General features: G+C 33.4%; 2 protein-coding genes across 6 annotated transcripts in view; both read left to right on the top strand.

Annotated features, from left to right (window-relative positions):
- Positions 1–14,679, top strand: part of LOC145893801 (uncharacterized) — a 29,725-nt gene extending 15,046 nt beyond the window's left edge. For 4 of the 5 annotated variants that reach the window (XM_082982145.1, XM_082982143.1, XM_082982144.1 and 1 more), the window contains 8 exons: positions 1,508–1,582; positions 2,504–2,554; positions 5,860–5,934; positions 6,857–6,907; positions 10,213–10,287; positions 10,955–11,032; positions 12,508–12,671; positions 13,852–14,679. In XM_082982145.1, the coding sequence (XP_082838271.1) occupies positions 1,508–1,582; positions 2,504–2,554; positions 5,860–5,934; positions 6,857–6,907; positions 10,213–10,287; positions 10,955–11,032; positions 12,508–12,671; positions 13,852–14,038 (756 nt within the window). In that variant the 3' untranslated portion in view covers positions 14,039–14,679. The remainder of the gene's footprint in view (positions 1–1,507; positions 1,583–2,503; positions 2,555–5,859; positions 5,935–6,856; positions 6,908–10,212; positions 10,288–10,954; positions 11,033–12,507; positions 12,672–13,851) is intronic. The other variant, XM_082982146.1, reaches the window with a different exon arrangement.
- On the top strand, positions 14,620–16,673 carry LOC145893803 (uncharacterized). The gene is made up of 4 exons (XM_082982147.1): positions 14,620–14,752; positions 14,815–14,964; positions 15,138–15,364; positions 15,442–16,673. Exons 1-4 carry the CDS (start codon positions 14,736–14,738, stop codon positions 15,510–15,512), a joined length of 465 nt encoding a protein of 154 aa, XP_082838273.1. The 5' UTR covers positions 14,620–14,735; the 3' UTR covers positions 15,513–16,673.
- Positions 16,674–16,952: the final 279 nt, after the last annotated feature.

Below are 16,952 nucleotides of genomic sequence, written 5' to 3'. Positions count from 1 at the left end.
TTAAACTTTTTGGTAAGTCTTTGCATAACTATTGACTGTCTTAATGCAGCTGCCATAATTTTTACATGGTTCATAGAATATACATTGGTTCATAGGAGTTGGGTTGTGATAGGACTGTCCTTAGAACATAGAAAAATTGTGTTCGATTTTTTTGCTATGTTGTGCTTTTTACCCATTACAAATAAAAGCCAAATCTGTTCAGTTTTCAAATTTTAGGCACAATCCTGTTGAGGTTTAAACATATGGTCTTGGCTAATCATGCTTACAGTATCCCTCTACCAAATTAACTATGTATTGAAGTTTAGAAACTTTTTCGAGATTTCTGTTGATGTCAGAATGTTGCCGCCCCATGGAAATATGAAAAACTAAACCCCTATGCTCAACATAATGATCATTATCGCATAACACTAACCATTTTGACTAAATAGACTTTAAGATGAGCATTCGTAGTTGTGTGTTACTGACAAGCATTGATCAAACTTTTGCGAAGGTCTCTGCACGCAGGTATAGTTATAAATAGATTTACTGATTTCGTCGCTAGACGAATATTCTGATAATTTTTGGCTCCCACATTGCCAGCCTTCCACTGTCCCCATAGAGGGGCACCCCCAAGTTTAGGAAGCCCTTGCTTACATAAACAAGCTTGTGTTGCTTCTCATACAGTTACCATCAATTAATATATAAATTTACTGTCTATGCAACAACCTTATATCTGAATAGCTTGGTGATTTTGAATCAGTTTGCTTTGAGCACTGTTTACCATGTAAGGCAAGGGGTTTGCACGCGCAACAGTTACACAGTCTATAATATAGCAGAAAAATCAATATGATGTATTGCAAACAGTATATACACAGTTAGATCAAAATTGTTGCAGTGATTCTTAGACTTTTTTTGTTCTCAAATGGTTTTGGTACTATTTTACCATTTAAAAATTGTTTTCCAAATACTGTTTTATGACCTGTGAATTTTGTTTCTATGATGCAATATTTAAGATTTATCCTATTGTATTTGCTGGTGGTGAGATCATATCAGCCATTCTATGTTTGTATTAGAATTTTGTAGAAGTGTAAATTTATTAGTAAGTAAACAGTTTGTTGTGAGTCACAGGTGTATAATGAAGTAATGATTTGGGATACCATGCTATATGTCCAAAATGTTAGTTGGTAGACCTGTAACTTAAATGGCAGGTGTTGTGAGTTCTATTGTCAATAAAATTATGACTTGCTTCTGACATAATGGGTTAAATTTAGTTTAGAATAACTGTGACATGTGTCGATTGCCTTTTTCTACATGTCTCATTTTGTCCTTCTGGTTGAAGTGCCCAGTAAGCATTTTTGGTGGCACAAAAATAAACATCGCCACAGTCTAATAATTTGAAATCAAAAATGCTTGATTAATAAAAAAGTTTACATTGTCTCCATTCCCTATGTTTTTTTTGCTTTTTTTTGTTATTTTATCTTTATTATCTAATATTCCATTCCTGTTCTCAATAAACTTTTGTTTCAAGATTTACCAACGTGGAATGGAGGAATCTCAACAAAAAATCATGGAACCACAATTCAAAATCTCCAGAGTAGAAGAGGTGCTAATGATTTGCTATGATTAAACACAAAAGTATCAACAATAAGCCTTTATTATGTAGTAAGATTTTTTTAATTGCAATTTTTCAAATGGTTGTTGTAGCAAGATGTAATTTAAATGTTTTGATTTTGGTTCAGTATCCAAAGTAATTTATTTATAAATCAAAGTTAATGAATTAAATTAAGGGCTGTTGTCAAATTAGGGTTTTCAAAATTATAAAACAAACAGTTTACAAGGCAAACTACAATAGCTTCTTGGTTAGTCATTTATTTATCCTGAAAAGAAACTTGTAAACAGATACATTAAAATTGTTGCAGTGATTGTTAGACTGTTTTAGTCTTAAATGGTTGTGGTACTATTTTACCAGAAAAAAATGTTTTCCAATTATTTTTTTATTACCTGTGAAGTTTGCTTCTATGATGTAATATTTAAGATGCATCCCATAGTAGTTGCTGGTGGTGAGATCATATCATCCATTCTATGCGTGTCTAAGATTTTTGTAGAAGTGTAAATCAATTAGTAAATGGACATGTTGTTGTCTCAGGTGTATACTGAAAGAAATGATTTGGGGTACCATGTTATATGGTCTAATATGTTAGTTGGTAGACCTGTAACTTAAATGGCAAGTGTTGTGAGTTCTGTTGTCAATACAATTATGACTTGCTTCTGAGATGAAATTTAGTTTTGAAAACTGTGACATGTGTCGATTGCCTTTTTCTACAGGCATCTCATTTTGTGCTGCTGGTTGAAATGCCAGTCAGCCTTATTGGTTGGTGCTTAAATAAACATCGCCACAGTCCAATAATTTAAAATTGAAAAAAAAATTATCAATGAAAACGTACATTGTTTACATCCCGTTTGTTTTTTGCTAAATACTTTGTTATTTTATCTTTATTTTCTAATATTACGTCCATGTTCTTAGAAGAGGTACCATCCATTGGGGGAACTATTGAAAATCACTACAGAAGAAAAGGTGCGAATGATTTGCTATGACTAAACACAAAAGTCTCAACAATACACCCTTATAATGTAGTAAGATTTTGTAAATGAATTTTTTCAAACGGTTTTTGTTGCTATATGTCATTTGAATGGTTTGGAGTTTTGCAGTGTTGGTTTAACTCCAAGAATGATTTGTTTATAAATCAAAGTTAATCATTTAAAATTTTGGGCTGTTATCAAATTGAAGGTTTCAAAATTATCAAACAACAAATAATTTTTATTAAATATTTATATAACAAATAAAAGTTTTTGCTTTGGATAAAAATTTTGAAAAGCAAATGAAAGCAGTAGTTACAAAGCGAAAATTCTGTGAGATTCAACTTATTTTAGTCCAACTTTAAGGCTTAACCTAACATTTGTTTTTTTATCTGTTAGTCCTGCAAGTCAAAAAGGTCTTCACCCCTCTTTACACAATAGCAACAAAATTAGTTGATGATAGTCCACCTCAGGGATGTTTGTACCTGACATAAGACATTAAGCTTTTTTGGAATATGTGTACAAAACTGTTGACTGTCATAATGCAGCTGCCATAGTTTTTACATGGGTTCATAGAATATACATTGGTTCATAGGAGTTGGGCTGTGAGAGGACTGTCTTTAGAACATGAAAAACTATCTTTTTTTTTGTTATGTTCGATTATTTTCCATTACTAGGCAAAAACAAATTGTTTTGGTTGTCCAACTCTAGGTAAATGCCTGGTGAGTTTTAAATATACCATCTTGGCTAATCATGCCCACAGTATAACCCGTCTACCGAATCAGCTAAAGGAACTGTTTTGTGGTGTATGTTATGGTCTAAATACACTGGTGTCCAGTGCACAACTTTTCAGGCCACCATTATATATATGATTTCTACCACCACAATTCTTGCATATTTTAAATGTTTTGCCTCCTTTTCAATGTTTACCTCATATACATCCCAACAAATAGTGCCAACGAACAATAATAAAGTGAAATATGTTGACCTAGTTTTAGAAAAGTTGGCTTACATGCATGAATTCGTTTTGTTGCCATGCCAGCTTCGCAGTATGTCATGCCAATTGGTCAGTTTGTCAGTTTGTCACACAACTGCCTTGACTACTTATCACAAACACCGTCCTTTCAGCAAATATGCCTCATTCATTAAGGTTCAGAGACTTCTTTGAGATTTCTGATGATGTCACAATGTTGTTACCCTCTGGAAATGTGAAAACTAGCCCCTTATGCTCAACATAATGTTCATTATCCCATAAAACTTTTGAGAAGGTCTCTGCACGCAGGTATAGTTATGAATAGATTCACTGATTTCGTCGCTAGACGAATATTCCGATAATTTTTGGCTCCCACGTTGCCAACCTTTCACTGGCCCCTTGGAGGGTCATCCCCATATCAGCCATTCTATGTGTGTATTTGAATTTTGAAGAAGTGTAAATTAATTAGTAAATGAACAGTTTGTTGCGAGTCACACACTGTTAACAAATTAAAGTTTTCCAAATTATCGAACAACAAATAATTTTTATTAAATATTTAATTAACAAATAAAGTTAATTTGCTGTAAATAAATGCAGATGCAGCACATAAATTTTGAAAATCAAATGAAACCAGTAGTTACAAAGCATAATATCTTTCAGATTTAACTTATTTTAGTCCAAGTTTAAGGCATTAGACACCATTTTGTTTTTTTCTCCATTGGTCCCACAAGTCAATGAAGGTCTTAACCTTTCTGACCATAATAGCAGCAAAATTGGTTAATGGTAGCCCCCCCTAAGATATGTTTATACCTGGCATAATACATTAAACTTTTTGGTAAGTCTTTGCATAACTATTGACTGTCTTAATGCAGCTGCCATAATTTTTACATGGTTCATAGAATATACATTGGTTCATAGGAGTTGGGTTGTGATAGGACTGTCCTTAGAACATAGAAAAATTGTGTTCGATTTTTTTGCTATGTTGTGCTTTTTACCCATTACAAATAAAAGCCAAATCTGTTCAGTTTTCAAATTTTAGGCACAATCCTGTTGAGGTTTAAACATATGGTCTTGGCTAATCATGCTTACAGTATCCCTCTACCAAATTAACTATGTATTGAAGTTTAGAAACTTTTTCGAGATTTCTGTTGATGTCAGAATGTTGCCGCCCCATGGAAATATGAAAAACTAAACCCCTATGCTCAACATAATGATCATTATCGCATAACACTAACCATTTTGACTAAATAGACTTTAAGATGAGCATTCGTAGTTGTGTGTTACTGACAAGCATTGATCAAACTTTTGCGAAGGTCTCTGCACGCAGGTATAGTTATAAATAGATTTACTGATTTCGTCGCTAGACGAATATTCTGATAATTTTTGGCTCCCACATTGCCAGCCTTCCACTGTCCCCATAGAGGGGCACCCCCAAGTTTAGGAAGCCCTTGCTTACATAAACAAGCTTGTGTTGCTTCTCATACAGTTACCATCAATTAATATATAAATTTACTGTCTATGCAACAACCTTATATCTGAATAGCTTGGTGATTTTGAATCAGTTTGCTTTGAGCACTGTTTACCATGTAAGGCAAGGGGTTTGCATGCGCAACAGTTACACAGTCTATAATATAGCAGAAAAATCAATATGATGTATTGCAAACAGTATATACACAGTTAGATCAAAATTGTTGCAGTGATTCTTAGACTTTTTTTGTTCTCAAATGGTTTTGGTACTATTTTACCATTTAAAAATTGTTTTCCAAATACTGTTTTATGACCTGTGAATTTTGTTTCTATGATGCAATATTTAAGATTTATCCTATTGTATTTGCTGGTGGTGAGATCATATCAGCCATTCTATGTTTGTATTAGAATTTTGTAGAAGTGTAAATTTATTAGTAAGTAAACAGTTTGTTGTGAGTCACAGGTGTATAATGAAGTAATGATTTGGGATACCATGCTATATGTCCAAAATGTTAGTTGGTAGACCTGTAACTTAAATGGCAGGTGTTGTGAGTTCTATTGTCAATAAAATTATGACTTGCTTCTGACATAATGGGTTAAATTTAGTTTAGAATAACTGTGACATGTGTCGATTGCCTTTTTCTACATGTCTCATTTTGTCCTTCTGGTTGAAGTGCCCAGTAAGCATTTTTGGTGGCACAAAAATAAACATCGCCACAGTCTAATAATTTGAAATCAAAAATGCTTGATTAATAAAAAAGTTTACATTGTCTCCATTCCCTATGTTTTTTTTGCTTTTTTTTGTTATTTTATCTTTATTATCTAATATTCCATTCCTGTTCTCAATAAACTTTTGTTTCAAGATTTACCAACGTGGAATGGAGGAATCTCAACAAAAAATCATGGAACCACAATTCAAAATCTCCAGAGTAGAAGAGGTGCTAATGATTTGCTATGATTAAACACAAAAGTATCAACAATAAGCCTTTATTATGTAGTAAGATTTTTTTAATTGCAATTTTTCAAATGGTTGTTGTAGCAAGATGTAATTTAAATGTTTTGATTTTGGTTCAGTATCCAAAGTAATTTATTTATAAATCAAAGTTAATGAATTAAATTAAGGGCTGTTGTCAAATTAGGGTTTTCAAAATTATAAAACAAACAGTTTACAAGGCAAACTACAATAGCTTCTTGGTTAGTCATTTATTTATCCTGAAAAGAAACTTGTAAACAGATACATTAAAATTGTTGCAGTGATTGTTAGACTGTTTTAGTCTTAAATGGTTGTGGTACTATTTTACCAGAAAAAAATGTTTTCCAATTATTTTTTTATTACCTGTGAAGTTTGCTTCTATGATGTAATATTTAAGATGCATCCCATAGTAGTTGCTGGTGGTGAGATCATATCATCCATTCTATGCGTGTCTAAGATTTTTGTAGAAGTGTAAATCAATTAGTAAATGGACATGTTGTTGTCTCAGGTGTATACTGAAAGAAATGATTTGGGGTACCATGTTATATGGTCTAATATGTTAGTTGGTAGACCTGTAACTTAAATGGCAAGTGTTGTGAGTTCTGTTGTCAATACAATTATGACTTGCTTCTGAGATGAAATTTAGTTTTGAAAACTGTGACATGTGTCGATTGTCTTTTTCTACAGGCATCTCATTTTGTGCTGCTGGTTGAAATGCCAGTCAGCCTTATTGGTTGGTGCTTAAATAAACATCGCCACAGTCCAATAATTTAAAATTGAAAAAAAAATTATCAATGAAAACGTACATTGTTTACATCCCATTTGTTTTTTTGCTAAATACTTTGTTATTTTATCTTTATTTTCTAATATTACGTCCATGTTCTTAGAAGAGGTACCATCCATTGGGGGAACTATTGAAAATCACTACAGAAGAAAAGGTGCGAATGATTTGCTATGACTAAACACAAAAGTCTCAACAATACACCCTTATAATGTAGTAAGATTTTGTAAATGAATTTTTTCAAACGGGTTTTGTAGCTATATGTCATTTGAATGGTTTGGAGTTTTGCAGTGTTGGTTTAACTCCAAGAATGATTTGTTTATAAATCAAAGTTAATCATTTAAAATTTTGGGCTGTTATCAAATTGAAGGTTTCAAAATTATCAAACAACAAATAATTTTTATTAAATATTTATATAACAAATAAAAGTTTTTGCTTTGGATAAAAATTTTGAAAAGCAAATGAAAGCAGTAGTTACAAAGCGAAAATTCTGTGAGATTCAACTTATTTTAGTCCAACTTTAAGGCTTAACCTAACATTTGTTTTTTTATTTGTTAGTCCTGCAAGTCAAAAAGGTCTTCACCCCTCTTTACACAATAGCAACAAAATTAGTTGATGATAGTCCACCTCAGGGATGTTTGTACCTGACATAAGACATTAAGCTTTTTTGGAATATGTGTACAAAACTGTTGACTGTCATAATGCAGCTGCCATAGTTTTTACATGGGTTCATAGAATATACATTGGTTCATAGGAGTTGGGCTGTGAGAGGACTGTCTTTAGAACATGAAAAACTATCTTTTTTTTTGTTATGTTCGATTATTTTCCATTACTAGGCAAAAACAAATTGTTTTGGTTGTCCAACTCTAGGTAAATGCCTGGTGAGTTTTAAATATACCATCTTGGCTAATCATGCCCACAGTATAACCCCTCTACCGAATCAGCTAAAGGAACTGTTTTGTGGTGTATGTTATGGTCTAAATACACTGGTGTCCAGTGCACAACTTTTCAGGCCACCATTATATATATGATTTCTACCACCACAATTCTTGCATATTTTAAATGTTTTGCCTCCTTTTCAATGTTTACCTCATATACATCCCAACAAATAGTGCCAACGAACAATAATAAAGTGAAATATGTTGACCTAGTTTTAGAAAAGTTGGCTTACATGCATGAATTCGTTTTGTTGCCATGCCAGCTTCGCAGTATGTCATGCCAATTGGTCAGTTTGTCAGTTTGTCACACAACTGCCTTGACTACTTATCACAAACACCATCCTTTCAGCAAATATGCCTCATTCATTAAGGTTCAGAGACTTCTTTGAGATTTCTGATGATGTCACAATGTTGTTACCCTCTGGAAATGTGAAAACTAGCCCCTAATGCTCAACATAATGTTCATTATCCCATAAAACTTTTGAGAAGGTCTCTGCACGCAGGTATAGTTATGAATAGATTCACTGATTTCGTCGCTAGACGAATATTCCGATAATTTTTGGCTCCCACATTGCCAACCTTTCACTGGCCCCTTGGAGGGTCACCCCCATATCAGCCATTCTATGTGTGTATTAGAATTTTGAAGAAGTGTAAATTAATTAGTAAGTGAACAGTTTGTTGCGAGTCACACACTGTTAACAAATTAAAGTTTTCCAAATTATCGAACAACAAATAATTTTTATTAAATATTTAATTAACAAATAAAGTTAATTTGCTGTAAATAAATGCAGATGCAGCACATAAATTTTGAAAATCAAATGAAACCAGTAGTTACAAAGCATAATATCTTTCAGATTTAACTTATTTTAGTCCAAGTTTAAGGCATTAGACACCATTTTGTTTTTTTCTCCATTGGTCCCACAAGTCAATGAAGGTCTTAACCTTTCTGACCATAATAGCAGCAAAATTGGTTAATGGTAGCCCCCCCTAAGATATGTTTATACCTGGCATAATACATTAAACTTTTTGGTAAGTCTTTGCATAACTATTGACTGTCTTAATGCAGCTGCCATAATTTTTACATGGTTCATAGAATATACATTGGTTCATAGGAGTTGGGTTGTGATAGGACTGTCCTTAGAACATAGAAAAATTGTGTTCGATTTTTTTGCTATGTTGTGCTTTTTACCCATTACAAATAAAAGCCAAATCTGTTCAGTTTTCAAATTTTAGGCACAATCCTGTTGAGGTTTAAACATATGGTCTTGGCTAATCATGCTTACAGTATCCCTCTACCAAATTAACTATGTATTGAAGTTTAGAAACTTTTTCGAGATTTCTGTTGATGTCAGAATGTTGCCGCCCCATGGAAATATGAAAAACTAAACCCCTATGCTCAACATAATGATCATTATCGCATAACACTAACCATTTTGACTAAATAGACTTTAAGATGAGCATTCGTAGTTGTGTGTTACTGACAAGCATTGATCAAACTTTTGCGAAGGTCTCTGCACGCAGGTATAGTTATAAATAGATTTACTGATTTCGTCGCTAGACGAATATTCTGATAATTTTTGGCTCCCACATTGCCAGCCTTCCACTGTCCCCATAGAGGGGCACCCCCAAGTTTAGGAAGCCCTTGCTTACATAAACAAGCTTGTGTTGCTTCTCATACAGTTACCATCAATTAATATATAAATTTACTGTCTATGCAACAACCTTATATCTGAATAGCTTGGTGATTTTGAATCAGTTTGCTTTGAGCACTGTTTACCATGTAAGGCAAGGGGTTTGCATGCGCAACAGTTACACAGTCTATAATATAGCAGAAAAATCAATATGATGTATTGCAAACAGTATATACACAGTTAGATCAAAATTGTTGCAGTGATTCTTAGACTTTTTTTGTTCTCAAATGGTTTTGGTACTATTTTACCATTTAAAAATTGTTTTCCAAATACTGTTTTATGACCTGTGAATTTTGTTTCTATGATGCAATATTTAAGATTTATCCTATTGTATTTGCTGGTGGTGAGATCATATCAGCCATTCTATGTTTGTATTAGAATTTTGTAGAAGTGTAAATTTATTAGTAAGTAAACAGTTTGTTGTGAGTCACAGGTGTATAATGAAGTAATGATTTGGGATACCATGCTATATGTCCGAAATGTTAGTTGGTAGACCTGTAACTTAAATGGCAGGTGTTGTGAGTTCTATTGTCAATAAAATTATGACTTGCTTCTGACATAATGGGTTAAATTTAGTTTAGAATAACTGTGACATGTGTCGATTGCCTTTTTCTACATGTCTCATTTTGTCCTTCTGGTTGAAGTGCCCAGTAAGCATTTTTGGTGGCACAAAAATAAACATCGCCACAGTCTAATAATTTGAAATCAAAAATGCTTGATTAATAAAAAAGTTTACATTGTCTCCATTCCCTATGTTTTTTTTGCTTTTTTTTGTTATTTTATCTTTATTATCTAATATTCCATTCCTGTTCTCAATAAACTTTTGTTTCAAGATTTACCAACGTGGAATTGAGGAATCTCAACAAAAAATCATGGAACCACAATTCAAAATCTCCAGAGTAGAAGAGGTGCTAATGATTTGCTATGATTAAACACAAAAGTATCAACAATAAGCCTTTATTATGTAGTAAGATATTTTTAATTGCAATTTTTCAAATGGTTGTTGTAGCAAGATGTAATTTAAATGTTTTGATTTTGGTTCAGTATCCAAAGTAATTTATTTATAAATCAAAGTTAATGAATTAAATTAAGGGCTGTTGTCAAATTAGGGTTTTCAAAATTATTAAACAAACAGTTTACAAGGCAAACTACAATAGCTTCTTGGTTAGTCATTTATTTATCCTGAAAAGAAACTTGTAAATAGTTGACATCTTTAAGGGTTTACTACAATCCAAATAACATTTAAGTTAGGATATTTTTAGGGATTCTTGTTGTTTTTCAATTCATGAAAACACAACAGTGGAAATTCATATGTTGACAGTTAATCATTTAAATTGGTTGCATATGTCACGGGGATATAAATTTTGCTTCATCTAATAATTTAAAACACACATGATTTCTAATTAATTTCCACTCTTCACAAGAAGAGGAACAGTCAAGTTTGTTTTTCCTAATGTCAAAATTTAAATTTTTTCTATTCCCTGTTTTTAATTGCTAAATTTTATGCTTTTATCTAGAGATTATCCATGAAGAGGCCTACGTTGTTTAAAAAAAAAGAAATTTTTTTGTTTTAAGATGTGCCGACATGTACCATTTTTCCCGGAAAATCTACTACAATCATTCACAAAAGCTGTTACAGCCTACCCAGTAAAGGTGCTGATGATATGCTTTGACTAAACAAATGTATCAACAGTAAACCCTTATTATGTAGTAAGATTTCTGTAATTTTGCAAATGGTTGTGGTAGCTAGGTGTAATTTGCATGTTTTGGAGTTTTGCAGTGCTGTTTTAACTTTCAGAATAATTTGTTTATAAATCAAAGTTAATCAACTAAATTTGGGGCTGTTTTTAAATTTTGGGTTTCAAAATTATCAAACAACAGATGATTTCCATTAAGTACTTGTTATAATCCATTAATATAACAAATAAAAGTGAATTAGCTGTAAATAAATGCCAATGCAGCAAAAAAAATTTGAAAATCAAATGAAAGCAGTTGTTACAGAGTGTAAATTCTTTCAGATTTAACTTAATTTAGACCAAGTTTAAGATTTTACATAACAAATTGTTTTTTTTTTCTATGTTGGTCCAGTAATTTAACAAATGTTACCAACCCTTATGTACACAGTAGCAACAAAATTAGTTGGTAGTAGCCCCTGCCATGGATGTTTATATGTGGCATAAGACATTTAGCTTTTTGGGAAGTTTTTACAATACTGTTGACTGTCTTAATGCAGCTGCCATAATTTTTACATGGGTTCATAGAATATACACTGGTTCATAGGAGTTGGGTTGTGAGAGGACTTTCATTAGAACACAGAAAAACTATTTTTGTTTTATTGCTATGTTGTAAATTTTTTTCCATTAATAGGCAAAAAACAAATTGCTTTAGCTGTCCAATTTTAGGTAAATTCCTGGTGAGGTTTAAATATATCACCTTGGCTAATCATGCCAACAGTATAATCCCTCCACCGAATCAGCTATGGGAGCTTAGCTTTTTTGTGGTGCTTATTGTAGTTAAAATACACTGGTGCCCAGTGCACAACTTGAAAGGCACAATTCATACATCAATCTTTACCAACACAATTACTGCATATTTTTAACATTTAGCTTGCATTTTAACATTTACCTGATATACATCCCAACAAATAATAATGTGATTTAATTAAATGTTTACTTTTGTATTTTGTTTTGTGCTTTATGGTGATAAAATTTTGTTTGGTGATTGAAAATCCACCCAGCCTGGCATGGGCGTCCGCAGGAAGGAGCACGGGGTGGCGCATGACCCCCCTGGAAAACAGAAAAAAACGCAAAGGGGCAGAAAATACTTCACCACATACTTCATTGATGGTTAATATTGTTTTTGTTGTGTTATTTTGCCATATCGGGATTGGCAAGAATGAGTAGCATTGTCAGATGATTTTTCTTCTGAAATACCGTTTCTAAAACGGCGATGTGACGATAATATTGCCCCCCCCCCCTGCTTTGTTTCCTGCGGACCCCCATGATTTTTTAAATTCAAAAATATTTATTTATCCTGTGTAAATGTTGTTTAAAGTGCCTTTAATTATTTTTGTTTGTTTGCAAGTCCCCTGTTAAAGTAAAACATCGGCAACGCCCTTTGTTTTTTAGTTATTCGACAAACCACCAATGAGAATGTCTCAAAGAACATTCAAAAAATTAAATCTTCTACTTGAATTGAATTCCCTGTCGCAAAGAATGGAGATAATCATATCTGGACAGATGACAAGTACATGCAAATTACGTCGGTTATTGAAAACTGAAATATTGTGGAAGTAAGAAATTCACTCAGTTATTTCTGCCTAGCAATAAAACGAATTCAACTACCTAAGTGAACTAATCTAAATCTTGGTAAACTTTTTTTTGCGTCGTGTAGGGCATATGTTTGTTATTTTTTGTGGAACATAATCGTATACAACTAAACATAATAAACGGAATCTAGTCGACCGAGATGGATTTACCATGTGCAGTTTCGGTGAATGTCGAGATTGCAGCCGTCCGTTGGCCATTTGATTGCAGCTGTGGCTCTTGCGCTTTTTCACAAGACCTAGTGAAAAGAACGTTGTAGTGTTTTGAAACAATTGATGGTTTAATTGTTACTCGTCGAAAGTTTGATAAGGGGTTAGAGTTTAAACAGATTAATTTACAATCATTACGAATGACATGTGTTACGTGGTTTCAACAGCCGAGCGTTTACTTGCTTACTTGAACTTTTCGAAAAAAAAACATAGGGCCTGCCCCCCTGACCCACGGACTAGGGGCCTATGTTGCGACGCACACACATTTCAGTAACTCTTAAGCAATTTTAATGTTTTATATTATGATTAGATTCATAAACCTTGTATACTCTCAGTCATTTTTTGTTGCACACCATTTCAAACAGATGAAGAGGCTCTCTGTGTAATGATTTGTAAGATAATGTCAAAAAATCATTTTTTGTAACAGCCGCCTAAGTATTTAGGTTGCGGTCTCTTAGTTGCCGCGGTCTACAGTTGTATATTTGTCTACTTCAGGTTCAGGTCCAACTGTTTAATTTTACTGATTAGTATTTCAGCATCATGCGTTCAAGGGCGCCTTCTCCTATGTAAACAATGCATATTTTTGACATGAGCGCCTTATGTGGCGTTAAATTCGCTGCAGCGAAAAAGGTTTACGATTTTTGGTCGCCACTACTTTTGGTGCAGTTTTCTACATTTTTTAGTTGACGTAGAACAGAAATACTTTTGAAATATTTTTGCTGTATATGTACCTTTAGTTTTACGTTTTGAAACACGTTTTGTATTTTCCACTATATGTTGCAGTTCCAGAATAGCGGAATTTATGCTTTTTAAGATAATGTCACTTGCCTTCGCGAAATAATTTTTTGCCATTTATTATGTACAGGTTATGGCGTACTGAAGCTGATCATTGTCTGTTCATCGCTCAATGTTTGTTAAATGTTAATTTATTTTGCAGTCCAGAATACAATTCCGACTTGGATATCAGCATTTGGAGTGATGAGGTAAACGTTTGCATTCTGGAAAATGGTTTTATTGAAATCAGAAGCAAGGACGGAAAAAGCATCAAAAACAAAAAGTTTATGCTCCGAGTCTGTGTGGATGTAAAGATCAAAAGAAATCAGCCAGTCTACATATCTTGTTAGACTACAAAAAAAAACACGTTGTGGAAAAACAATTATCATTTGTACATGTAGTTCAGTGTATTTCTCTTTTACCCTTCTATGATCACTTGCCAAGTTAATTAAGTAATGATTTTCAGTTAATTAATTTTTTCTTTGCCTTGATTGTATTTAAAAAAAATGTATAGAGACGTTGCTAAATTATAAAAAAAAGGATGTAGTTTTGACAGAAAGTGCGCTATTTCTATTGTAAAATCAATAAAATAGTTTTATGAAAGTTTTGGAAACGCATATTAATATTTTGGTTATATAAATAACAACAGTTAATTTTTTCAACCCTTACTGGAATTTTAAATTCAAGTAAACATTTTTTTGCGATAACGTGATTATCTTTTGCGATACGTAAAACAAAAATAGCTTGCTCATCGTTAGTTTTATGTAACTTTTTTACGCGTTTGTTTGCTTGTAAATATGTTCCAAGGTCGTTTAACATTTGGGTCACATTGTCAAATGATTTAGTAGCTTCTGTTAAATATCTTCCTGGCTTTTGGCCAACGTAAATGTTTGTGAGCTCTTTGTTGATGTAAACAATGTGTTTTCATGTACAAAGTATTTGCTTTACTTGTACATTATATTTTCGTGATCACGTGTTTCATGCTTGTAGATTGTACTTAGGTATTGGTGGTAAAAAATTGTGGTTGAGTCTCGATAGCATGAAACTATGAGTGACCGTTCGAGGTGAGAAACTGTGCCTCTACATGTTTTATTTATTGATGGCGGTTTTTATTATTTTGTGACAGGCAATTATTAGAGATACATGCTTTAATGATTTGCCGGGATCCTAATTTCGGAGGCGAGACAGGAGTTGCCTCCATTCTGTTTCTCACACAACCGTACCGTACAACCCCAGACGATGGGCGTGTTTTTTATGATTCCACCTTCAACATAAGGTTAGATTCGTTGTATACATATGCTGTTAATCTGTTCCGTCTCCTTATTACCGTATTTAATTTTTTTTGTTTTTTATGGAAGAACTAGAGCAGAAAAAGGTTATGAAACTGCATATGTTACTCCTTTGTCTGATGGAATTTAATTTTCTAACATTTTATTGTGTTCAATGCAGAAATGGCGGGAATCTGTGTATTAAGATTACAAGCGACGAAGTTGAAGTTGACGATGCTATTTACAACATAGAGGCCCAAGAGATCGTTTTTTTGGGAAGGGTAGAGTTTCAGTTCAGGTTTACGAATCGTGGCAATTCCATCGCGAAGAAAAAGATCTACATTGAAATGACAACAAACGGAAGACCAATAAGGGATCGCCCTGACACTGTCTATTTGCCAAGTGCAGGTACGCAGTGATGTTGGAATATAACCTAGTTTTTAGCGCATCTACCCGTACCAAAAGTTGTTCTGTTTTGTTTGCAGAACCCCAGGAATCACTCTCGGTGATTTTCAACATTGAAAGTGCAGATTTTGCAAACTTTAATGCTGCCTAGCTCAAAATTACCATCGTTTTCCACTTGCGCCTAGACCAGCTCCACAAACACAGCTTTTGTTTTATTTTTTCAATCTTTTAATTTTATTTTGAGGTTGTGTAGGCGCAAGTGGAAAACAATGGTAATTTTGAGAATAAAAAACAAATAGGTTACGCACAAAGCTTGTCTACATACACCAAACCCTAATTTAATGTTACATTTACATCGTGAGACATTTTGGTTGCACTTGTAAATTTGGTGCACCGCACCTGCTGCACACCCTTTCGTTGGGCCGGTGTTTACCCTTCTAACGCAATCGTTTATCAGAATCCCAACATCATCCAATTTCCTGGATTAACGGACTATAACTAATAATATTTGCGGTCTTCATATTTACGTTGTTGTTGTGCTTTTTGTCACCCATATCACCATTGAATCACTGTCAAAGTTGTCGTCCATTCCTGGAAACGCTTCATATTCACAAGAACAACCATTGCGTGAATGACAAGGAGCAATGCATCTACTTTCCAGCAGTTTACAACAACTTGTTGTTATTGTTACGCCTCGTTACATACCTGGTCACGTGACGATACAAGCTGTGTTATCGATTTCCTTTTTCTTGCCTTTTTAGTGTTTTATGCGCTTGATGCATTATGGTTAAGCACTCCATCGAAAACTGCATAAAGCACACGAACATTCGCGAGTAACCCTGGCTTCATCAACTGAAAAATGACACAAAGTGATACACAAAAACAGGCGTATTTTTTTCCCTTTCTTCATTTAAAATGTCGGTCATTTTTAGAAAAATTAGAGAGTTAAATACCATTCATATAACAGTTCATGTTGCAGCAAAAATGGTTGTTTATGTCAAGTTTTTCGGAATACCGACATACCTGAATGTTGCGATTTTTGCTGGTTTACGTGTGTGTTGCGTTTCCAGAAAAAAAAACATTATTTAACGTATAGTTATTTTTACGGTGTAAGTGCGCCAGGATTTCAATTGATCAAATTAATGTGCTTGCGTGGTTAACTTGTTAGTTGGGTTTCGCGTTGCTAAAGTTTGCTAAATCAACTGAATTCCTGGCCCAAGCAAGCGTTATTTTATTGCTTGGTCTAATATTGTTTTTGGCTATATTTTAAGTAGCCGCAATTTGTTTTTAAATAAAAATTGCAGGTTTGCAATATTTTTGGTAGTTGCTTTTTGCGTTCTAGTTCAGGGTAAACGTCACTAAGGAAACCATTAATATTTCAGTAATAATAAATTTGTAGTCCTGTCGGGTAGCCTATAGGACATATTGCCATTTGCCACAATATAACACGAGCAAAATACTAATGTTTCGTTTTCATGTTCATCACTAATTAAGATTTCAAAACAATACACTGTAGGTGCAGAAAATGACTGTTGTCTGACATAAATTTGCTCGTTTTCTGTTGCGCTGATCTTTCTTTTGCAACGACACG

Source organism: Ascidia mentula, chromosome 3 (assembly GCF_947561715.1).
Source record: "Ascidia mentula chromosome 3, kaAscMent1.1, whole genome shotgun sequence".
Taxonomy (NCBI): Eukaryota; Metazoa; Chordata; class Ascidiacea; order Phlebobranchia; family Ascidiidae; genus Ascidia; species Ascidia mentula.
This window is presented reverse-complemented; position numbering and strand designations above follow the sequence as displayed.